The sequence below is a fragment of the Harpia harpyja genome, chromosome 10, assembly GCF_026419915.1.
Source record: "Harpia harpyja isolate bHarHar1 chromosome 10, bHarHar1 primary haplotype, whole genome shotgun sequence".
Classification (NCBI taxonomy): Eukaryota; Metazoa; Chordata; class Aves; order Accipitriformes; family Accipitridae; genus Harpia; species Harpia harpyja.
Window position 1 is genome coordinate 30,429,395 of NC_068949.1, and position 22,562 is coordinate 30,451,956.

Consider the following 22,562-nt stretch of genomic DNA (forward strand, 5'->3'; position numbering starts at 1 on the left):
ACGCAGCCGGCCGAGCTGGCAGGGGTAGGACTGCGGCTGCTGTTCCCCCCGGCGGGGACCCTCGGCTTCGGGGTCACTGTCGGGGAGAGGGCAGCCAGGTCGGGCTGCAGTCTGCCATGTGCCGCCGCGGGCAGAGGCAGAGGCGTGGTCCCAAGCCTGGGAGCGACATAGGGTGGGGAGAGGGAGCAGGTCCAATGGAGCTCGCACACACATGGAAACTGTTCCTGATGTCCATAAATCTGCCGCGCGGGTGTCTGGCACCCCCATCTGCCCCGCACGCTGGAGCACTGGCTCTGGCGGGAGCGACGCCTGCAGATGGGGAAGGGGCGGGAGAGGCGAGGACAGGCAGGAGCCGTCTGTATGGGATGTTCGCTCCGGCAGCAGGAGGGAGGGATGAAATCCTGGGCAGTTCAGGTGTGTGCGGGGGAAAGGCTCTCCCACGAGATGTCAAGCCAGAGCATGGGCCACTGAAGGGCAGAGTGGAAATGGTGTCCCGCAGAAATCTACCAGCCAGCCTCCGCACGAGCACCCAAAGCGGGTCTGAGCAGGGCATCTCCTGTACTGCCTTGTCCTTTCAGCCACGATCATACCATGTCTCGAGGACTGCAGCATCCTCTGCTTTCTGCACCTTCGCTGCATTCAGCCTTCCAGGAGCTCTAAGTCTGCTCTGAGGCTCGTTTTATCCGCAAAGAAGGAGACAGATTTAAAGCGCCTAAACTCTGCTTGCTGTCACAATGGGTTAAGGGGCCTTTCCCTCTTAGTGCACCATAAAAAACATCTCTGAAGTGTGTATGCTTGGACTCTCAAGCACATCAAAGCTATGCTGCGGCTAGCAGCTCTGGCACCCACCCGCCAGAGCTGCAGGACATGTGCAGACCCAGAGCCGGGCTGCTACTCCTGCACCAGAGACTGGGGCAGAGACACACTCCGTCTGGGACCGGCAGCAGTGGCTCGTACTTGGAAGGACGGACACAGCCACTGCCCACGTCTCCCAGACGCTCCGTGCTAGATGGGACAGCAAGACTCTTCCCAGTATGTGTTGGTGCTTGTCGGCGGAGCAGAGGGAAGTAGCGTTGTGGTGAAAAGCAGCAGAAGATCAGAAAACAGCAAAGAAGTTGCATTTGGTTTCCACGCCCTCTGATCTGGCAGCTCCGCTCCCTTCCTGCGGCCTCCATCGCCTGGTCCCTGTTAGGGAGAGGTGATGACAAAAGAGAGGTTTGGCTGTTCCTCCATCTGCTCAGCTCCCTGGGAAGGTGGAGGCTGCTGGCTGGGGGCCAGCTCATCAAGGGCAGTGGTAGGCAGGGACCACTTCCCACTCGCCACTTTCCCAATGCCTGGCAGGCTGTCCCCTCAGTGCCACCGGTGCCCAGCAGCGATTCCTGTGGCTGCCGCTCCCACAGCAGGAATTTTGCCTTAATGTCAGTGTTTGGTCTTTCTCCAGGATGGAGAAAAAGAGAGGAAGAGACAGAGACGACAGAGAGGGGCTGAGCAAAGGGTGCAGCGGCTCGAAGGCTGGGAAGACGTGATGCTCATCAGAGCCTTGGTGGGTTGTGCTGCTGGCACAGCTGGGAGAGACCCTGAGCTGTAGGATGAACGGCTTATGCTTGGCCCAAACACAATGCTTGTGGTGCTGCCGGTACCGGTGGATGAAAATGCTGCTCTCTGAGGCCATGGGTACACACATGTTAGCAGGTTATTTGGGATGGGAGCAACTCTCCTGGCTGTCCCCATGTGCTGCGCTTTGGGACTTATCGCAGAGCTGTTGTAAAATGTGACCTGGTTTCCTTTCCCTAACCACGAGTAGATATTCACTCCACAGGGCCAGACAAGAGCCAGCCTGCCATAAGCCTGTGTAAGCACACAGAGTGCACAACACAGCCACAGCAGCAACTGTTCTGCTCTACAGAGCTGTTCCTGCCCCAGCTAATGGAGCCATTGCCCTCCCTTGCCATACCTGCCTCCTCTCCTCTCCTTCCTTAGCTGAAAGGCACTGGGGTGCAGGACTGTCAGCCCCTCATGTCACACTTCAGCCATAGATCGCTTGCCAGCAGAGAAAGCTGCCGGGAAGATATGAAGGCGGAAGGCGATGCAGGAGAGAGTGGTGTGAAATGAGGCGTTTGCAGCCGTTAGAGCAGGAAGGAAGAGGATCAGCACAGTGAAAGCAACGGCTGGCCAGGCAGAGATGTCAGCAGCTTTGGGGGACTGGTGGTGGGCACCTGCAGGGACCAAGGCTAAGCAAGAAAGGAATTGGGCAGCATCGGCTGATCCTTTCATAGGTGCAGGTGCCTGGATGAAAGCAAGGGTCTGTCCTGCCCAGGAGGGGCAGGGTTGTGTGGGCAGAGCAGAGAGAAGAGGCAAGGGGCCACTTTGCGGCAGCGTCTCCGTACGTGCTGGCCCTGTGCTCCCCTGCTGATGCCACTGGCTCCTGGCAGCCCAGTCCACCTGAAGCCCCCTTTTTTGGGGCTAGGAGGATTGTTGTTCCCCATTCACAGACCCTCTCTGGAGTGTCCCCTGTGATGCTCAGGGCACACCCGCAAATTGCACCAGTACGGCAGCAAATGCTGTAGGAGGCAGCTCACCAGGTCCTCAGCTCTTCAGGACCTCCACACAAGGAGGGTGCACATGCAAAATGGCAAACAGATCACATCCCTGAGGGTGGGTGCATGTGAGCTCGTGAGGACAGCATCAGTGCCCGCTCCCAGAGCTGATCATTTTGACTTCAGCAAATGTTCCCTTTGGGGAGAAGCTCTGCCCCACTCTGCTTGTTGAAGGACCTTGCACAGGATTTGGGTGAGAAAGCTGCGAACTCCCACAGTCCAAGCAGCACATAAAACTCAGGGATAATGTTAAAAGCAGCATAAAGTCCAGACTTGCTGAAGGAACAACCAGCCGTGGTTTGAACAGGATGTAAGGACCTCCGCAGGGAGAAAGCTTTGGATGCTGAGGATCTCTTTAATCTAGTGGAAAAAGAAAGAACAAGAACCACTGGTTGGAAGCTGAAGCCAGACAAATTCAAGCTGAAAATAAGGAGTGGGATTGTTAACAGTGCGGATGTTTAACCGCTGGAACAGACTCCCTGGGAAGTGGCGGCTTCTCCGTCCCTCCAAGCCCTCACAACCGCAATCACTACTTTTCTGGAAGATGCTTTTGCCAAAAATGAGCCATCAGGCTCAGCAGAGGGATAAAAGAGCAAACCTCTCTGTCCTGTGATGTACGGGAAGGCAGACCAGCCAGCCCTTATCTCCATACAGGTTGCTTGGACTGTGGAAAAACGCAGATGAAGGTGCAGGAATGGAGCAATCTATAACAGACTGTTGAAACTTGAGCGTGCCTGAGGGATGGAGGAAGAGCTTGCGTAGCTTCAGAAGAAGGAAGAGGCAAGAGGAAGAGGAGGAGGGTGGGCAGCAGCCAGCTGATGCTGCCGGTGACACGGGGACAGAGAGCCGTGCCCCGGCAGCCCCAGCCAGAGGAGGCTGTGCACCGCAGGGTCAGCAGCCTGCTCATTTGAAGTTCGGCTGCCTTTGCCGGTTACAGCCCCCAGAAGACCAAAGGGCTACGGCTCCGTTTTACTCCGGTTTTCTGGTTATGGCAACGTCTTCTCACATGTGGTGAGCACGGAGCTGAACAAACTCAGGTGGGCTGTAAAGCTGCTTTGCTGCCTCTAGGAGAGAGCATGGGGATACGCTCCTGCGCCCTTCCTGATGACTCCTGAGATGGGAGGGTCTGGTTAATAGGTCTGTCTGAAGGTCTGCCTAATCAGCCTTGTTTCCAAAAGCTGAAGTCTCTAAAAGCTCCTGCAATGAATTAAAATGTGCAAAGAGATCAAGTGGAACCCTCTGGGCTTTCCCTGTCTAGCAGAAAGTTCGTGTGTCTTCACTGGCCCCATGGAGCTCAGAAGATGTGGCTGGCCTGAGCTCTGCACATCAGCTCGCTTGAGACAAGCACCTCTCTTGCCCATAAATCAGGGGTCCCAGCCAGGAGACCTCCTTGAGGTGTAGGACAGCTCTGCCTTCAGGTGCTCCTCGCCTGCAGCTCTGAGGGCCGCAGTGGCAGCACTGCTTAATGGGCCTGCAAAGTAATTAAAGCAAAAAGGCTCCCTTGATTCCCAGGGGACTAATAGCAGACCAGATTCCTGTCTGCTATTCCTCCTCTACCGCTACAGCTGTATTGCTGGCTAAGTCCTCACAACAGGAGCCCTCTGTGACTCCAAAAGCCAAATCCTTTCTGTGGTTGCACTGGTTGGAGCCACGTATCTCCCTAGGCATTGCCAGGGCTGCCTCCGCCAGGATGCCTGGCACCGCACTGCAAAGCGGGCACTTGTCTTTGCAAGGGGCAATTGGGCACTGCTAGCCTGGGGGCCACGCTCGCACAGGGTTTGTTATATGGGAGGGGGTGCCAGCTGCTGTCAGGGGTCCAGGAAGAGGTCACCGATGGGTGGAAAAGCCACCCTGGTTGCAGCCAAGCTGGGTTTCAAGAGCAACTGCTTCCCAAGCTGGTCACCATCTGAACAGGAGCCAGTAGCTGCAGGTGCCCAGCAGCCCTGGTGTGATTTTAACGGGTTTGCTCATGCCAGTGGTAGGAGCAGCCCCAGAGCACCGGCCCAGCTGGGTGAAGTGCCTGCACCCGGCAGGTTTGTTTCCGCAATGCTAGGTGTGCGTGTAATTCATCATCCAAATACGAAGTGTCACCAGCTCCTGGTAATTTATTGCGAGTAACATGGTTTTGGCCCCTGCCGCAAGTGGGCTTGTGATGACGCGAAAAGCTGCAGCTGTCTTCAGTACTTCCCTGCAGTAAGCTGAAGAGCTCAAGGCCGGCACTGACGACTCCTTTTCCAGCCTCGGGGTCGTTCTTCTGGCCCGCCTTTGAACTCTCTTTGGTATTTCCACATCCTTCTTGAAACAGAGACTTTGGAGCTAGCTTTGCCAGCAAGGCAAGGTAAAATCACTGCTCTCCCCTTGCCTCCTGCAGAGGCTGGAGGGAGAAGTCAGTCCCCACGCTGCCCTGGGGGCATTGCCTGCACCAAAATACTCTACGGTCAGCCATGGTCATCTCACACTTTGCAGAACAGCTAACCCTGCATCACTGCTGCCTGCCTTACCTGTCTCATGGCATCTGCACGGTTTTTCTCAGAAAAGCTGTGTACCCTTAGCTGGATCAGAAGCTGAAAAAAGTGGCCAATGCTTCCCAGAGAGACAAGCATCTGTCCTTGTGCCCAGCCCAGGAGATGCCGAATGGCACAGCTCTGCCTGTGAGCTGCCACGGCAGGAGCCCCGGGCTCAGCTCCCCCAGCTCTGCAGGGGAGCAGGGTTTGTCAGAGCACCCTTGGGAAGAGTGTATGCCAACATGTGAGACTTGGCAGCAACTGGGGCAGGTCGTGGGGCTGGGCAGCTCCCTGCACCCCCACATTGCAAACCTTGCTGCTGCTGAGCCTTGAGAGCAGAGGGATGCCGGCATCAAAGCAGCAAACCCCAGGGGACCACCCTGCCTGGAAGGGTGGGTGCTCAGCTGGAGGCTGGAGCTGCTGGTGCCAACTCCCCAACATGACAAGGCCATCGCGAGCCCCCTGCAGAACAGCTCTTGAGACCCATATGGAAATTTCGAGGGTGGCCACGATGTCTCTGGCCTCTGCTGCTCCCATAACTTGTAGGCAAAAGCAGCATCTCATCAGTGGAAATAGGGAGAGGAGGTGAGAAACCCCGCGGGGACTGCTAGAAAGACCTAAGAGCCTGAGCTGACAGGTAGCTGGGGGCACTGAACTCATTTATTTAACTCACAACCGTGCAGCTAAACACTGCAATCTGTGCTCACCTTTGGCCTCGACATAAACTCAAGTAATTACTCATCTAATGACGCCTGCTAATCACCGTGGCTCACCGGGGAGCCGGCAGTGTGCTGGGCACTGCTTCTCCCGCCTGCTGTGAGCCCAAGCAGGGTGAGCTGGCACAGCTTCCCACGGTGGGGGAAGGCTGGCACAGCCCCTGCAGCGTGGTACAGGCAGGGACATCCCCAGGGTGTGGGGCAGCACCGCCAGCCAGCAGGCACAGGGATGGTGGCACGCACCTCGGGGAAGGCACATGTTTGCGGTATCGAGCAACTGCAGCTCGTCCTCCCCGGGAGCTTCGGCCTCACAGCCTGAGCCTCCTCAGAGTGCACAAGCCTCTCCCTTCACCCTCGCGTCTCCTCCGGGGCCCGGGGTTTGCAGGGGAAACATTTACCAGGCTGGTGTGGCACAAAGCCCCGTGGTTTTGGCTGGGAGCAGTGAGAGGAGAGCAGGAGGCAGCTTTTCCTGCAGCATTGTGGCAACAGCTTCCCAGAAAGTGGGAAGTGGGTTTGGATCTCGCTTTGCCAGGCCAGCCCAGCGCTGCTGGCACAGGTCAGCTTCTGCTGAGCTGGGCTGGAGAGAGGATGGGGCCAGCAGTTCAGTCTGGCCAGCGGCTGTTCACCTCGTGCCGGTCTCTGCTGCATTAATGCTCCGGTTCATCTGCTGGCCTCTTCATCCAAAATGCATGTTAACTGGTGGCTGTGTGAGGGCTTCCCATCCATGGGATGGATACCTGTACCTGTACAAGGGATCTGTGCTTCCACCTGCCCATCCTGCCCTGTAGCCTGAGGCCCTGGAGACCCCATTCCCCCCACGTGCCCCTCTGGGGTGTCAGACCCCTTCCTGGCACTACGCTGACCACACAGGGTTTTCCTCGTGCCTCCCCAGGCAGTGTGCGGAGCCATGGGGTGCTTGATCTGTGCTCCTTTCCACAACAGCAGCCCTCCCCACTGTGCGGGCCAGACATTGCTGGGCAGAGCAGTCCCTGGTGCCAGTGTGACCATCGCTGCTGGGTGTTTGACATGGCCAGTGGGGTTGGGGGATCATCGCAATTGCCCTGAGACACATGGTCTCTCTGGGGCAGCCAGTCTGGGTTGCGCAGAGGGGATTTATCCAGAGTGCTCATGTGTGAAAAAGTGCCCCGGCACCCAGGCGGTGCCCAGCGCACCCACAGAAGCAGACCAAGAGGCTCCGTCTCCCTGGCATCAGCCGGGGTGCCCAGAGCAGAAGCAGGGCCACAGCCCCATCCTGCAGAACGGCAGGCGAGCGCCTGAGCCTGCCCTTTCCCTTCCCACAACCCTGCTTCATTTACTGCACACCTCCCAGCTTCTGCAGCGGATGAGTGGGGGGCCCTGCCGGCAGTGGCCTCCGTCACCGCACAGCCTCACCCCCCTCCCTGGGGCTTGGGGCCCATCCTGTGTGCCGAGCGAGGCTGTGCCCTGTGGGAAAAAGTAGTATGTGGTGACGTAATTAAAGGCTGCATCATTAACGCATGTGTGCAGGGGCTAAATGTTTCCTATTTCTTGAGCGCTTAGCTTCCCTGTGCTGTGTTCATGGGTGCTTAACTCCATGGGAGGCTTTAAAATGGGAGAAATACCTCTGGGAAGTGGGGCACCCTCAGCAGTCACCAAAGCCAGCGTGCTATGAACAGAGCTGGAGAGCACAGGAGAGCTCTGGTGTGCTCCAGCCCCATGTAGAGAGTGGGCTAGAGGGTGGCCTGCCTGCTCAGAGACACCACCATCCTGCGTGCATCAGCTGGAGCTAGTACACAGGTCTGCGGCATGGCTATGTGCGGGTCTGTGGGAACATGCAAGGGCATCCATGCCGCTCCCCACGCTCTGCAGCCCAGCCAAAAGCTGAGCTCCTTTAGAGGGTATCGGTGTCTCTCAGCGCGGGCAAAGCAATGTATTCCTCCCTTAATCTTTTTCCTGGAAACAGCGATGCCATTTTGGCTTGGACTGCACAAAAAAAGCTCACCCCAAGGCAGACATCTGGCACACATTTTCACCCCAACACCCAAAATTTTGCTAGGCTGTAAGCAGGGAAGCCAGCCTCTCCTGCCCGCTCCTGCTGTGAGTCGGGGGGACCGTTGTGCTGCTGACTCTCCCCTCTGCCCCCCAGGACTACTGGCTGTCCCTGCTCTACAAGCGCCTCATCGGTCCCAAGGTCCTGGCGATCCACGTGGCTGGTCTCCAGAGGAAACCCCGGCCTGGCAGGGTCATTCGCGACAAGCTCCGTATTTACGCCCACTGCACCAGCTACCACAAGTAAGCAGAGCGAGGGAGGCTGGGGGCTGCAGGGTGGGGATAAGCAGGACCCCCAGGACATGGGGACCACTGAGGACATGCTGGGGCAGGAGCCCAGGGTTTGGCTCCGGCAAAGCAGGTTGGCTTCCCAGGGGACTCGCTCGGGCACTGCTCTGGCTGCTGCGGTGGTGGAGGGAGCGCGCAGGAACAGTGATGCCTCCGATGAAAGTCATGGCAAGCCCGCGCCTGGGAACGGGGCCGGCCGGGGCCGGTGTGGTGGCTGCCGAGCAGCCCCAGCAGCAGAGATCAAGGGAGTGGATTTCACACGAGGGGCCCCCAGTCGGTCGGGTTACCCGCAGGGCCGCGCTGCCGGGGAGCCCGGCCTGGTTATTGTTTCGCTGATAAGGTCTTTGAAAGCGCCCCAGCAAGCTGGGGTGGGGGCGGCCACCTCCTCCGCAGACACAAGTTGCTATTGTGGAGGAGGAGAGTCTGTTTCTTTACACAGTCCAGATGCTTTCAACATGCCTCCAGCTCGGTAGGAAACCTTGTCCAGTAACTGACAGGTGCAAAGTGCTTTATAGCCTTTGTTTGGGGCTGCCTGATTAGGCAGGGACAGAGGATCAGTGTCTGGACCTGTCAGTTAGGTGCCCAGGGCGGCGGGGGCAGACGCCACTTGCGCACAGAGCTCCCCTCCGTTCTCAGCCTCCTCCTTGTGAGGCCCGGGGGGGGGCTGCCCTGGGACCGCCACCCCCCAGCTCCAGACACTGGCACGGCACCCCCTTGAGCCACGCCACCGCTGGCTGAGGAGGGGAGGGGGCGACTGAAAAGGCATCATTGCGGAGCCAGGCTTCGTGATGGGGAGGTGGCATCTCCCTGTGGAGGGGCAGCCAGGACAGTAACGTCCCCTCCGGATGGCTGCACGAGGCCCGTTCTTGCAGAGACCCCCAAACCACTTCTTGGAGGCGGTTGCTCCGGGGCATGTGCCAACGTGCCCCTCAGCTCCCGCTCTCCCCTTTGCAGCCACAACTACGTCCGGGGGTCCATCACCCTTTACATCATCAACCTACATCGCTCCCGGAAGAAAATCAAGTTGGCGGGGACGCTGCGGGATAAGATCGTCCACCAGTACCTGCTGCAGCCCTACGGCAAGGACGGGCTCCACTCTAAGTAAGTGTGATGCTGGCGGCTGCGGCTGCCACTGCCACCCCGTCCTCGATGCCACCACCCTCACCCTCTCCTGGTCCCTCAGGTTGGTCCAGCTCAACGGGCAGCCACTGGCCATGGTGGACGATGGGACCCTGCCCGAGCTAAAGCCTCGTCCGCTGCGGGCCGGCCGCACCCTGGTCATCCCCCCGCTGACCATGAGCTTCTACGTGGTGAAGAACGTGAACGCGCTGGCCTGCCGGTACCGATAGCCCACGGCCCAGAACGGACCCGCCAGCCCCGCTTCTGCCCCCACGCGCTCCCCAGGACACGCTGCCTCCTCGGCAGCCCGCACAGCCTCGCAGCAGGGCCGCATCGGGCAGGCACCGCGCCATGCCCTCGTCCTCACACCCTGGATGCCCTCCGGCTTGGCACCCTCTCCCGCCCCGTGACCGCAGAGCTCTGCTTGGCCCTGGCCGCCATCCGGCCAGAGCGGTGCGACGGCGAATTGGCAGGGCCTGCCGCGATCCGTCCCACAAGCTGCGAGAAGCACCCGGAGTCCGGTGCCCACCGGCTGCTGGGGAGGGCTGGGGTGCGGAGGCCTGGGCTGGGCACCCTCCCCGGCCCCCCCAAGTCCCGCTGCCCCTCAGGGCGACCCCTCCCGCAGCCGGGTCCCCCTTTCCTCTGCGCCTTCTCGGGCGACGGTCAGCGCTGCCGGTGCAGCAAGCGCATGGAAGCAGCTCCCTCTGCTGCCGCCGGGCTGGCGCCAGCCCGGCCGGGACCGACGCGGGGATGCCGCGGGCAGGGCGGGCCGGGAGAAGGGGCGCCGGGGTCCGCCCCGGGGCGGTGCTCGAGGGTCCGCCGCTGGAAGTGTTGATAATTAAATTATACGGCCCGAGGCGGGGCGGAGCGGCGGGAGGCGGGGCCGGCGGTCAGCCCCGGCGGCCGCCGGGCCGTGAGTGTGTTGTGCCCGGGAGAGGGGCGGTGTGGCGGGCGGGAGCAGCCGGGACGCGCCGAGGCGCTACCGGAGGTGTAAATAAAGTTGGGCTGTCAACCGCGTCGGCGTCTTCTGTCCGCCACGGGCCGGGAGCGGGGCAGCACCGGGGCCGGGGACCGGGGACCGGGACCGGGGGCCGGGGCGGGCAGGGTGCCGCGGTGCAGGGCCGCGCCGGGCCGCCGGGGGCGCTGCGCGCGTGGGCGCGGCGGTCACGCGCGGCGGAGCAGGAAGCGGCGCGGGGCGGGCGGAGCCGCGCGGTCCCGGTGCCCCCCGCTGCCGCCGCCGCCGCCGCTGCTGCCGCGGGGCGGGCCGGGCCATGCGCTGCGTCCTGATCGCCAGCACCGCGGCCGAGCTGCTCTTCTACTGGGCCGATGCCGCCTTCCTCCGCCGGCTGCGGCCGCCCCACGCCGGGCAGGTGGGGCGGGACGGGGCGGCGCGGGTGCGGGGAGGGGGTGCGCGGTCGTGCGTGGGCGCTGACCCGGGAGCGTGTGCCCCAGGGCCCGGCGCTGGAGGACAGCCTCAACACCCTCTTCGCCCCCCTCATCATCTCCTGCGCCGCACTGCTGGAGAAGCTCGCCGACACCTACACCTGCTTCGCGACCGAGCGCGGGCGGCACCTCCACGTCCTGCACATGGTAGGGCCGGCACCGGGGATGGGGGAGCCCCGGCTGGCCCCCCCTGACCCCGCTCGCCGGTTGCAGTTTGGGGACTGCCTGTACATCGCAGTGAACGGCGACGGGACGGAGAGCGAGGACGACCTGCGCCGGACGCTGTTTGTGCTGCGGCGCTTGGTGGAGGCTCACTGCGGCCTCGTCACCCTCGACTCCCACCTCATCCGCAAGGAGTGAGCGGGCACGGCCGGCTGGCATGGGCTGGCATGCCAGGGTGCCAGGGCAGCTGCCAAGCGGTGCCTGCATGCAGCCCCGGGGGGGTGGGAGTGGGTGTCTCCAAGCTGGGACCCCCCTTTGCAGCAGGACCCCCTGCCTGCTGGGCTGCAGCTGGGTTTTGGGGTGCCTGTCCCACCCAGGGAGGTGATGGCTGGCTCTCAGCTCTCACACTCTGGCTGTTGCAGGTTGCGGCCGGCCGATTCGGAGCAGCGGGAGCGTGTCTGGAGCCTGTTGCGGGGCCTGCTGGAGACCTACAGCCGCCTGCGGGAGGAGGACCAGAGCTTTGCGGTGGAGGTACCGTGCCCCGGGGTGTCCCTCGCTTTCAGGGCATACCAGGGATGTGAGGCTGCATGGAGTCCCGGGATGTGGGGAAAGGTTCTGGGCTGGGCACTTTGGGGCAGCTCCCTGGAGCTGTGGAAGCTCGGACCTGCCCCCGGGGCTGCGTGGCTGGGTCTGGGGGGACTCAGCAGCTTTCCCCCCCAACCTGCACCCCAGGCTGTGGAGCGGCTGATCCATCCTCAGCTGTGCGAGCAGTGCATCGAGTTCCTGGAGCGGCAGGTGGTACAGTACATCAACACCAGCCCCGAGCGTGGCGGCGACGAGGTGGGCCATGCCTTCCTCCTGGTGCACACCAAGCTGCTGGCCTTCTACTCCAGGTGCGCCCGTCCCCGTCCCCGTCCCCGCCGCCCTCCCCAGGGCAGCCGCTCGCCCTCCTGGATGACCCTTCCCTTCTCTGGCCCACAGCCGCAACGCCAGCTCCATCCGCCCTGCCGACCTGCTCGTCCTCATCCTCCTGGTGCAGGACCTGTACCCCAGCCAGAGCACCGAGGAGGAGCTCGGCTCCCAGGTGCTCCAGAGTTGGGGGGGGGGAAGCAGGTTGGGGTGCCCCTGCAGGATGATGCCTTGGTGGCCAGGGCTTGATTTTTTTCTTCCCTCTTTTCGGAAGGCCACGGCAGGGAAGCTGCTGCCCCAGGGACCCAAGAGAAGTGAGAGCATCCCCATGAGCGGCCCTGGCTCCCATGGAGCTGCGGAGAAGGACTTGGATGATCAGGTGAGTCCCTGGGATGGGGAGCTGCCGGGTGGGACTCTGGCTGGGCTGCCTGCATCGCTCCCGTTGCTGACCCAGCCATTCTCGCCGGCAGGACACAGATGATCTCTCCGCGCCTGAGGTCTACTACACGCCTCAGCCCTCACCGGGCAGGCACAGCACGGGTGAGTGCCCAGCCAAGCAGCAGCCCTGCCCCGTGCCCTGCAGCCCTGTGGAGGCTTCGGGGCTGCGTGGGGAGCTGGCAGGGAGGGCGACCTGCTGTGCTCCCTGCAGGCAGCGAGAGCTGGTCGGAGGGTGCTGAGATGCTGGGCACCGGGGAGGCAGACGCTGCAGATGTCCAGGTGAGCAAGGGGTCCTGCTTGTCCCTCCAAGTCCCTCCCAGCTCCACACCTCCTCAGCCTGTCCTGGCACTCTTTGCGGTCTCTGGTCCTCGTCACTCGTCCCTCGCTGTGCTGCGGCTGTGGGTGCCCCAGGCTCTAGGACTGGGGATGTGCCCTGCGTCCCCCATGTTGTGCATGACTGTGACAGCTCTGACCACCCTCTCTGAGACATTCTTTACAGTCTCCCTGTCCAGAGCTGTCAGCACAGAGGGGCCAGGGCTGCCTCAGAGCAGTCTGGTGTCTCCCTCTGCTGCCTCTGGGCTTTCTGGGCTGCTTCCCTGACGGATGCCGCAGAGCCTCACACACTCTGCAACCAAGTGCTAGCCTCAGCGTAAGGCATTTGCAACCTCTGTCTTTGCAAGCGGCTTCCCCTCTATCTGCTGCTCTTTTGAGGTCTCTGGGCACTTTCCCCACTGCTGATCTTTTGCCACGTGGCCGCTCCAGCTCCTTCAGTTCAGTTGTGCCTGGGTGCAGCTTTCAGGGCATTGCTGTGTCCCTCCAGAGCATCCTGGGTTGGTGCAGGCTGTCTCATCCCCGTGGGGGGCTGAGCGTCTCCCATCTTTCCCCAGATGGCAGAGGACTTGCTCCAGACCTTGGGGCCTCTAGTCCCTGAAGCTTCAAACCCCAGAAGGATCTTCCTGGATGCCAACCTGCGGGAGGGTTACTGCCCCTTGCTGCCGCACACCATGCACTGCCTCCCGCTCTGGCCGGGCATCTCCCTCATCCTCCTGACCAAGGTGAGCTGCCTCTAAGGTAAGGGAAGCGATGTTGGGTTCGGTCCTGGCTGACCCACCTCTCCCCTCCCTGGCAGGGCCCCACGACCCAGGTGGCTGTCACCTTGTACCAGCTGCTGGATGGTTTCCTGGTGCTGGAGAGGAAGCTGGAAGAGGGGCCGGAGGTGGGAGCCCCACGCTCCTACCCGTTCCTGGCTGAGCTGCGGCAGCGGATGGACAAGTTTGTGAAGAAGCTGAGCGGGCAGGACATCCAGGTGGGAGTGTGGATGCGAGGACCCTGTCCTGCTGTCCCTGCAGCCTGACACTGAGCCCTCTCTCTCTCTAGTTGCAGAACACCTGGGTGGACTTCAAGAACAAGATATTTTCCCGGAGCGAGCCTGGGAGCTCCCTGGAGTGAGTATGGGGTGGCCAGGGAAAGTCTCCAGGGCAGGCAGGGACCTTTCCCAGCCTGGGGGGCGGCACAGCTGTCCCTATGGTGCTGGGGACCCAGGGGCCAAACTCGGCACCGTCTGTGTCTCCCGGCTCAGGCTGCTGCAGGCAGTGGCCAACGTGAAGCGGCAGCTCTGCTCTGTGTATCGCCAGCTCTTCCTGGCCTCCACAGGCCACAGCCTGTCCCAGGGGCTGCGGGACCGTGCCCAGAAGCTGATGAGGTGAGTGCATGGGGGTGGCCGGCATCCCCAAGGGGCTGCCCCACGCTCTGCTGTGGTGGGGCTTGGGGGGTCCCGGCCTCTCACCGCGCCTCTTCTCGGCAGGGAGAAGCTGCTGGACTGGCGGGACTTTCTGCTGGTGAAGAGCAGGCGCAATATCACCATGGTGTCATACCCGTCCCTGCGGCTGGGAACCCAGCCCAGCGAGGAGGGGTCCCCAAGGGGGTAGCAGAGGTGGGAGTGGGGCCCTGTCCCCCCAGCACTGGGTTTAAGGGGAGAAGTGTGGTGGGTGAAGGCAGTTTCCTCAAGGCTCGGGCTGTCCTGGAAGGGTACCGAAGTTGTTGGACACCCTTAACCCATCCCACATACCTGGAGGACTTTCCTGGCCTGGTGCACTTCATCTATGTGGACCGCACGGCCGGGCAGATGATGGCACCATCGCTCAGCCTGACAGAGAAGTCCAGCTCAGAGCTGGGCAAGGGCCCCCTGGCCACCTTCATCAAGAAGAAGGTACTGCTTGTGGGGCTAGGGGTGGGATGGGGATCACAGGAGTGGGTGGCAGTTGGAGGGTTTTCTGCTCAGGCTTCAGGTGCCCTTTGTCCCTCAGGTCTGGTCCCTGATCGCGTTGGCCCGGCGATACCTGCAGAAGGGCTACACAACGCTCGTCCTGCAGGATGGCGACTACTGCTGCTCCTACTTCCTCTGGTTTGAGAACGAGCTGGTACGTGGGGCCAGGAAGGGGCTGAGCCCCTCTCCCCCAGCACCTTCTAGGGGCAGAGAACAGGGCTGTAGACACAGCCGGCTCTGGCTCCTCAGCGATCCCTTTCTTGCTCCTGTCCTCTGCTGTCATCTCTCCCCAGGGCTACAAGCTGGAGGTGATGGAGGTGCCAGTTCTCTCTGATGATTCTGCTCCCATTGGGATGCTGGCAGGAGACTACTACAGGTGAGCAGCCCCCAGCCCTGCGGTTTGGCACAAGGGCCCGGGGCTGTGCTAGCACGGGGGTCCCTGTGAGTGATGCTGTCCTCGCTGGGATGTCGCTGCAGGGCGGTACCAGTGCTGTGGTGTCACCGGGGTTGCACTAGCCCATCTCCCCAGCCTGTTGCCATGGTCCTGCCAGTGGACGGACGCTGTGTCCTTGCCAGGGACTTCCTAGGAGGAAGGTGGTTAGAAAGGGGGTGCCAGTCTGCGCTGTGCCTGCCAAGCCCCCTGTCGTCTTCTCCCCAGGAAGCTGCTGCGTTACTACAGCAAGAACCACCAGGCAGAGGTGGTGAAGTGCTACGAGCTGCTGACCGTGCACCTGGGCATCATCCCCTCTGAGCTCGTGGTCCAGCAGGCCTGCGACTTGGCCCGGCGCCTCTGGGAGCCCTCCCGCATCCCCCTGCTCTGACCTGCCTCCAGCCACCTCGGGGCCGGGATTAAAGCGGGTGTGTGGGTGTTCCCAGCGCCTGGGCTGCTTTCTCGGTGTCTGTGTGTCATCGGCTGTGGCTGCAGGCAGCCACGGGCAGCCTTCCTGTTCTCCAGCCCGGCTGGAGCTGGCACTGCCTGCCTCTCTGCTCCCCGCGGGCTTCGCTGGCACCCAGCAGCCTCCAGGGACAGGCGGAGAGTGGGGCTGAGAGGTTGTTGGCAAATCACCATCTTGCTGAAAAGCGCGTTTCCAAAGCAGGATTTATAGCATTGGCTTGGCATCACCGCCAGGCTTTGGCCAGAGAACAAAATGGTGTAGCCAAGCCTGTGTAGAGGAATGGCCGGGGGTGTGTGCCCCTTCCCCCTCATCCCCAAATGGCAGCTGTGGGGCCCTCGGGGGCTTGGCAGGCACTGGGGAGGTGCAGCCTGGCCTGCACCCCCTTCCCTGTACCCAGGCTCCCAGCCACCAGACAGCCACAGGGCTGAGCTTAGCTGTGAACAGGGGGTAAAGCTGAAGCAGCTTATGGGTTTCCCAGGCACATTTGCACATGCAAACCCCCCTGGGCACAGCTGGGGATGGGGCCAGCCCAGAGGGACTCCGGTCCCCACTGCCCCTTGTTGCTCCGTGCCACTCGCTGGGGCTGGGGACGACGGTTCAGGGAGCACTGGACCACAACAGGGCCTTTGCCCCATCCTGCTGGGCAGGAATTTGCCCTGCCGAGCAACAGCGCTGAGTTTCGGGCCAAGCTCACCCTCAAGCTGCCCCTTTTCCCACTGCTCTCAGGGCTGTGCTTGGGGCTTGCATGCTTGAGGGGAGCCAAGCTCCTGTCCTGCAGTGTTTGTTGGCCCATCACCCCAGCCATGTGCCCCTGGGTCCTCCTTGGAGCAGACCAGGGGCTGGGGGGGCTCTCAGGCCCTGCCTGCCTGCCCAGCACCTTCCTGGGGTACAGGCTGGGGAGCACCTGGCAGCCTGCTGAGCACCAGGCAGGATCTGACCCTGTCGCCTTCTCAGCACTGGGGCTGGTCTCCAGCCCCGCTGCAAGCCCCCAGCAACACTCTGCCAGGGCGACCGCCTTGCTGTGGGCAGCACCAGCAGGGCAGTGCTTGGTGTGTGCCTGCAAGCCCTGGGACACAGTGTCCGGCCCTGCGCCAAGGCGTCCCCTGCCTTGGCCCCCCCATCTCCTCCCCGTGCCCGGAAGCTCTGGGAAAAGTTCCGCCGCGAAAGCAAAGTCCAGGCTGCCAGGCGCAGGGCAGCCATGGCCAGGCACTGCGGGGTGAGGGCAGCTGGGCTCTGGGCAAGACTGGGCACGGGCTGCCCTTCCCACTGGCTGTGGGGCTGGCATCTGTCCCCGGGGCTGTCGGGAGCGCGGCTGGCCCATGCCGGGGCAGCAGACCAGCTGCAGCGGGAGTACGACGCGGTGGTGATCGGGGCAGGTAACACAAGGCAAGGGAGCCAGTGCCGGGCTGCGGGGAGCTAGCAGGGACCCCCAGGTGCCCTTCCCGCAGGGCAGGCGGAGGGCTGGTGGCCAGGTGGGGACCACAGGGGTGCTGGGCATGTTGCAGACCCCTGGCATGCTCCTTGTGCCAGGGAGGATGCAGGACTCTGGCACAGCCAGGTACACATTGCAGCCCCCCAGTGTGCAGGGCACAGCTGGGGCATCTGCCTTGAACACCTCTTCCCCCCCTCCCCTGCGCTGTTAGGGCCAGGGCTGTAGGGCCAGGGGAGGATGCTCCCTGTCACCTCTATCCCCATGTCCAGAACCCTGTTATTCGGGGAGTTGTGGCAGCCCTGTGCCCCAGGTGTGGCAGGGTGCTCTGTGCTGTAGGACTGCCCTGACGCCGGGCTCTGCTCACCTCCCTCTCTCCTTGCAGGGCACAACGGGCTGGTGGCAGTGAGTACCAAGAGCAGGGTGCTGTCTCCTCCGTCCACAGGGGACAGTGGGGAACCTGGGAGGGTCTGTGCTGTGGGCAAGGGAGGGTCTTGGTGGCAGTGCCCATGGGGCTGGGGGCTCCCACAGGGCTGTGGGGAGCGGGGCCCTCCCTGGTGAGGGGGGCACCACATGCAAGAGGGTGCTCGGGGTGATGAAGATACCTTCCACCTGTATGGATGGGCAGCGTGATGCCGTGCTCCCCGCAGGCTGCCTACCTGCAGCAGGCAGGGGTGCGCACGGCTGTGCTGGAGAAACGCCATGTGCTGGGCGGCGCGGCCGTCACGGAGGAGATCGTGCCAGGTACCCCTGCACGACCCTTGCCCCCCCCGCCCCTGGCCAGCCCTGGGCACGGGCATCCCTCACTGTCCCACGTCCTCCAGGCTTCAAGTTCTCCCGGGCATCATACCTGCTCAGCCTGCTGCGGCCGCAGATCTACACCGAGCTGGAGCTGCAGGTACCGGCACCCGTCCCTCGCCGGGCTGCCGGCCCCTCCCGGCATGCCGACAGGGTGAGCCTGCTGTCAAGCTGTCCCCGCAGGGTGGGTCCTGCCATCCTTGTCTTGCAGCGGCATGGTCTGAGGGTGCTCCCGCGGGACCCCTACTCCTTCACCCCACTCCTGGAGGACAGGAGCCCCCCCCGCTCCCTCCTTCTGGGGCACAACATGGCCCAGACCCAGCGGCAGATCGCTCAGTTCTCCCAGAAAGATGCCCAGGTACCGCAGGGGCATGCACCCAGCATGGCAAAGCTCCCAAGGGGCTGCCCTGCCCAGAGAGTGGCAGGGATGCTCCTGGGTGGAGTATCCATTGCACCCACTGTGGCGCAGTCCCCGTTGTCCCCCCTCTGTCCCCTTTTCAGGCTTACCCTGAGTACGAAGCATTCATGGGGGGCTTGGTGTCGGCCCTCGACCCGCTGCTGGATGCCCCGCCGGCGGATACAGCTGCCTTGGGGCAGGGGTCTCTGCTCCAGCGGCTCAGGGCCCTGCGAGCCCTCCAACCCCTGCTGCGGGCAGGTACGTCTGGGATGGCAAAGGCCCCCAATGGCAAAGGGCATTTGCCTGCACCTGGGGCAGGCAATGCAGAGCTGCCCCTTCCCAGGACACAGGCTTCTCAGGAGCACCAGCTGGGCTGGTAGGCTCTGGCAGGCTTGCCCACCTTGGTCCCACCACCTGACCCCCAAAACCCAGCCAGGCATGGGCAGCTGGCCCTGGCACAGCCATGCAGGTCTCACACCTCTTCTCCATCCCCAGGGCTGGCACTGGGGCAGCAGCTGCCCCGCTATTACGAGGTGCTCACAGCCCCCATCTCCAAGGTGAGTGCCAGCAGTAGTGGTGTGGAGCCACCGGCTGCCTCACTGCCTGCCTGCGAGAGCACTGCGGCAGCCCCCCACCCTGAGCCTCGTGCTCTTTTTCTCCGGGGCCAGATCCTGGATCAATGGTTTGAGTCGGAGCCCCTGAAGGCAACTCTGGCTACTGACGCAGTGATTGGAGCCATGGCCAGCCCCCACACCCCTGGCAGCGGGTGAGGGTCCCTATCCCTGGGGCTCATGGCTGCACCGTCCCCTCATGCCATCCTCTGTGCCAACAGCTCCTTGGTTCTGCTGCACCCCAGTACCCCATGCCCTGCCCCACTGCCTCTCCCTCCTGCCACCTGCTCGGCCTTGCCGGGGTGGCCCAGGGGTTGGGGCTGGGCAAGGGGCTGCCCCGCATCGCCGCTATATGTCTCTCCTGAGTGGTCCCCGCCTGCCCCTTTACTGTTTGGACACCTTGGTCCCCAGGTTGGGTCAAGTCCCAGCCGGTGGGTGCTCCCTGTAACTAAGTTGGCATCCTATGAGCTGGCATGGTCCCATCTATGGGGGCCATGGCACCACCCTCACTATGCCCATGCAGGTGACAGACCTGTCCCCTTGGCCAGAGGCTAACCTGTGGTCCTGCCACCGCAGGTACGTGCTGTTGCACCATGTGATGGGTGAGCTGGAGGGACAGCGGGGGGCCTGGGGCTACGTGGCTGGCGGGATGGGGGCCCTGTCCCAAGCCATCGCCCGTGCAGCAGCTGCCCAGGGAGCCCACATCTTTGCTGAGAAGGTACGGGGTGTCTGGGCGCAGGGAGCTGCCTAGCTGGCCTGCAGGCAGCAGGGATGCTCTTGGTGAAGTCCTGTCCCCTCCACTTGCCCAGGCGGTGTGCCACGTGCTGCTGGGCAGGGACGGGCGGGCACAGGGCGTCACGCTGCAGGACGGGACCGAGGTGAGGAGCAAACTGGTGCTGTCCAACGCCTCCCCCCAAATCACCTTCCTGGAGCTCATCCCCCAGGTACAGGGCACGTGGGACTGGTAGGGACTTGGTGTGGCAGCGTGCCCCTGGCCGCAGTGCCCCCTCACAGCCAGCCTCTGCACCGGCATCTCCCACCCCAGGAGCAGCTGCCGAAGGATTTTGTCCAGCAGATCCAGCAGGTTGACACGCGCTCCCCTGTCACCAAGATCAACGGTAGGTACTGGTGGGGCCACCTCCATCGCCATCCCTACTGGAGGGATGCTGGCACCGGGCTCAGCAAGAGGCTGCACCCTGCTTCCCCTGTCCCCCCCTCCTGTGCCCAGTGGCGGTGGATCGGCTGCCCAGCTTCCTGGCTGCCCCCAATGCCCGTGACGGCCAGCCCCTGCCCCACCACCAGTGCTCCATCCATCTCAACTGTGAGGGCACCCACCTCCTGCACCAGGCTTTCACTGAGGCCACCCACGGGCACCCCTCCAGCAGGTAGGAGCCTGCACTGGCACACCTCAGTGCCCTAGGGAAAGGGTAGGACAGCCATGGCGGGTGGTGCTGGGGGAAGAGGTTTGGGGTGGCTGGGTCTCCCCTCTGCCTGCCCAGCCGATGCCCTGCTCCCCCAGGCCCATGATCGAGCTCTGCATCCCCTCAGCGCTGGACCCAGGGCTGGCCCCAAGGGGCTGCCACGTCGTGTCCCTCTTCACCCAGTACACCCCCTCTGTGCTGGCGGGTGGGCGGCCCTGGGACGAGCAGGCCAGAAATGCATACGCAGACACGGGTATGTAATGCATATGTGGATGTGGGTACGTAATGCGTACACGGACGCAGGTAACACCAGGAGCGCCGGTCCCTGCCTGCGGGCAGAGCCACCCTGGAGGTGCTCAGGGGGCAGCCAACATGTCCCCCCAAGCTGCCGGCCAGTCCCTCCATCCTCCTCTAGTGTTTGACTGCATAGAAGCCTATGCCCCGGGGTTCAAGGCATCCGTCATCGGCAGGGACATACTGACACCACCAGACCTGGAGAGGATCTTCGGGCTGCCTGGCGGGGTGGGTACCATGCGGGCTCAGCTCTGAGCATCACTCTTGTGCCAGCACTGGCGGGCACACAGCCCTGGGCCAGGCACAGACAGCTTACACAGAGCTCTGCTTGCAGAACATCTTCCACGGAGGGATGTCTCTGGACCAGCTGTACTTTGCCCGGCCAGTACCATCCTACTCAGGCTACCGGTCCCCAGTTCCCGGCTTGTACCTGTGTGGAAGTGGAGCCCACCCTGGTGAGCAGGGCTGGGAGCTAGAACCCTCCTGGGGGGCTGCAGGAGGAGGGCAGAGGCATGTGGAAGAGGTGCAAGGGCAGCATGGGGCGGGGGAGTGTCCGCTCCCCTCTCTGCCCTCGCATGGGCAGGGAGGTGGGGCAGCTCCGCTGATGCAGCCCTGGGCCCCATCTCCTGGCGCTGGAGCTGCCAACCACCCCCCATTTCTGCTCTCTTGCAGGAGGAGGAGTGATGGGAGCAGCAGGACGTAATGCTGCCCAGGTGGCCCTCCAGGACTTCAGGCGCCTGTGATGGCAGTGGTGACACCGACTTCACCTATGCAGGGTTGTGGCCTCAGCGAGCAGTGTTGATCCCATGCAGAGCCCTGCCTGTCCCCAACTTGCTTCCCAGGCACCACAGGGCAGCAGTATCCCCTAAGAGCTGGGGTGTGCAGGCTGGCAGGGTCCCTTGTGCTCCCAGTTGCTACTGTCACCTTGCACACGGGGCTGCTCCCAGCCTGCCGCAGCCCAGCCTTGCCCGGGTGGCTCCTGGGCACGGGGCAGCCATGACGAGTCTTGCTCAGCCCCTGCCTGCGCCTATGGAAATAAACCCTGGCGCAGCGTCTGTCTTTGAGCACTCTCGCTGTGGTTTTTCAGCTTTTCGTGCAGCTCCCAACGTGCTGGCGTGGGGGGGGGGGGGGCTGCACTGTGGCTGGTGCATCCCTGGGGGAGCTGCCAGAGGGGACAGGCATGTCCCAGAGCAGTGAATGGGGACAACCAGCCTCTCGCCCTCTCCTCCGCTTACTGATGCGGGCTCAGGTGCATGCAGAGCTATTTGGCTGGAGGCACCCAGCCCCGGGCTCTCCTGGACCACTCCAAGGTGCCTAGAACAAGCAGGGAAGCAGGGAGCTGCTTGAGACCTGCTTTGCTACCTGGAGCCCTCGGTGTCTGTGCGTACAGCAGCCAGTCACCCAGCAGCTCAGAGACTGCAGGAGCCAGGACTGGCAGCTGCCCCGCTGTGCCCCACACCCCCCCCCACTCCTGCCAGGAGCTGCCGGCACGTGTTCTGGCCCCATCCCTCCATCCCCAGGGCAGACGCTCCGTGCAGCCCAGCGGCTCTGGCTGGCCACCCCTCAGCCGGCGGCAGGCCCGGGGTGTGCCCCTCTCCCGGGCTGCTGCCGGGAGCCGCTCGCTGAAGATTACAGAGCTCACATCCTCTCCCTGCCCTCTTCCTCCCTCGGACAATGCTCCCGATTCAGCCACCCGCCTCGCCTCCCACCGGGCCCTAAATACGGGGCTGCCAGGCTGAGCTGTTGCACCTGAGCTGGCTGAATCAATATTGACCGGCCAGGAATAGTCCCGCAGCCCTCTGAGAATAGCCCCGCACGCCCCCCCCGTGCTGCCCACAGCTTCCCGCGCACGGGGCTGCCCTGCTGCCGGCAAGGTATTTTTAGCTGCTGTCGTTGTTGGCTGCTGGGGGCTGCAGGTGCTGGCACCCAGTGAGCCCCGAGGGGTGGCAGCGAGGGGGATGACAGCGGGGGGGGGCACCTCCAGCCTACCATGGTCACACTGAGCAGCGAGACACAGTGCCCCCACTACTGCGGGTTAAGGCTGGCAGGTCCCAGGTGTGGGAGAGCCCACCGGACCCCCCCCGCTGCCCTCTTCCTGCTGTCCCCAGGAGCAGAGGCAGAGCTGGGAGTGGGACCCAGCACCCGCCTGCCCTGCACCCCTGCCGGCATCTGCCTTGGGGGGGGGGGCGCTCAGGGGGGCTCCTGGCCTCACACTTGGGTAATTGAGTTCCAAAACGTTGAGACAC

The 22,562-nt window shown here is 63.1% G+C and overlaps 3 protein-coding genes across 4 annotated transcripts in view; all 3 read left to right on the forward strand.

The window, feature by feature from the left end:
* The window catches only part of HPSE2 (heparanase 2 (inactive)), a 114,308-nt gene extending 104,795 nt beyond the window's left edge, over window positions 1–9,513 (forward strand). For both annotated transcript variants that reach the window (XM_052799732.1, XM_052799733.1), the window contains 3 exons: window positions 7,943–8,088; window positions 9,088–9,234; window positions 9,317–9,513. In XM_052799732.1, coding sequence (XP_052655692.1) covers window positions 7,943–8,088; window positions 9,088–9,234; window positions 9,317–9,482 — 459 coding nt within the window. In that variant the 3' untranslated portion in view covers window positions 9,483–9,513. The remainder of the gene's footprint in view (window positions 1–7,942; window positions 8,089–9,087; window positions 9,235–9,316) is intronic.
* A 926-nt stretch (window positions 9,514–10,439) lies between these two features.
* On the forward strand, window positions 10,440–15,347 carry HPS1 (HPS1 biogenesis of lysosomal organelles complex 3 subunit 1). Its single transcript, XM_052799811.1, has 18 exons — window positions 10,440–10,622; window positions 10,705–10,842; window positions 10,909–11,051; window positions 11,280–11,388; window positions 11,590–11,750; window positions 11,839–11,941; window positions 12,041–12,145; window positions 12,237–12,306; window positions 12,416–12,483; window positions 13,092–13,259; window positions 13,334–13,510; window positions 13,582–13,649; window positions 13,784–13,906; window positions 14,009–14,073; window positions 14,268–14,413; window positions 14,511–14,624; window positions 14,764–14,846; window positions 15,129–15,347. The coding sequence occupies exons 1-18, from the start codon at window positions 10,524–10,526 to the stop codon at window positions 15,289–15,291; spliced, it is 2,103 nt and encodes a 700-aa protein (XP_052655771.1). The 5' UTR covers window positions 10,440–10,523; the 3' UTR covers window positions 15,292–15,347.
* A 1,084-nt stretch (window positions 15,348–16,431) lies between these two features.
* Window positions 16,432–21,380, forward strand: PYROXD2 (pyridine nucleotide-disulphide oxidoreductase domain 2). Its single transcript, XM_052799812.1, has 16 exons — window positions 16,432–16,742; window positions 17,181–17,200; window positions 17,446–17,539; window positions 17,620–17,693; window positions 17,805–17,951; window positions 18,095–18,248; window positions 18,486–18,547; window positions 18,659–18,756; window positions 19,178–19,319; window positions 19,411–19,545; window positions 19,647–19,719; window positions 19,830–19,986; window positions 20,121–20,275; window positions 20,438–20,544; window positions 20,651–20,771; window positions 20,989–21,380. The coding sequence occupies exons 1-16, from the start codon at window positions 16,565–16,567 to the stop codon at window positions 21,057–21,059; spliced, it is 1,788 nt and encodes a 595-aa protein (XP_052655772.1). The 5' UTR covers window positions 16,432–16,564; the 3' UTR covers window positions 21,060–21,380.
* The last annotated feature ends 1,182 nt before the right edge of the window (window positions 21,381–22,562 follow it).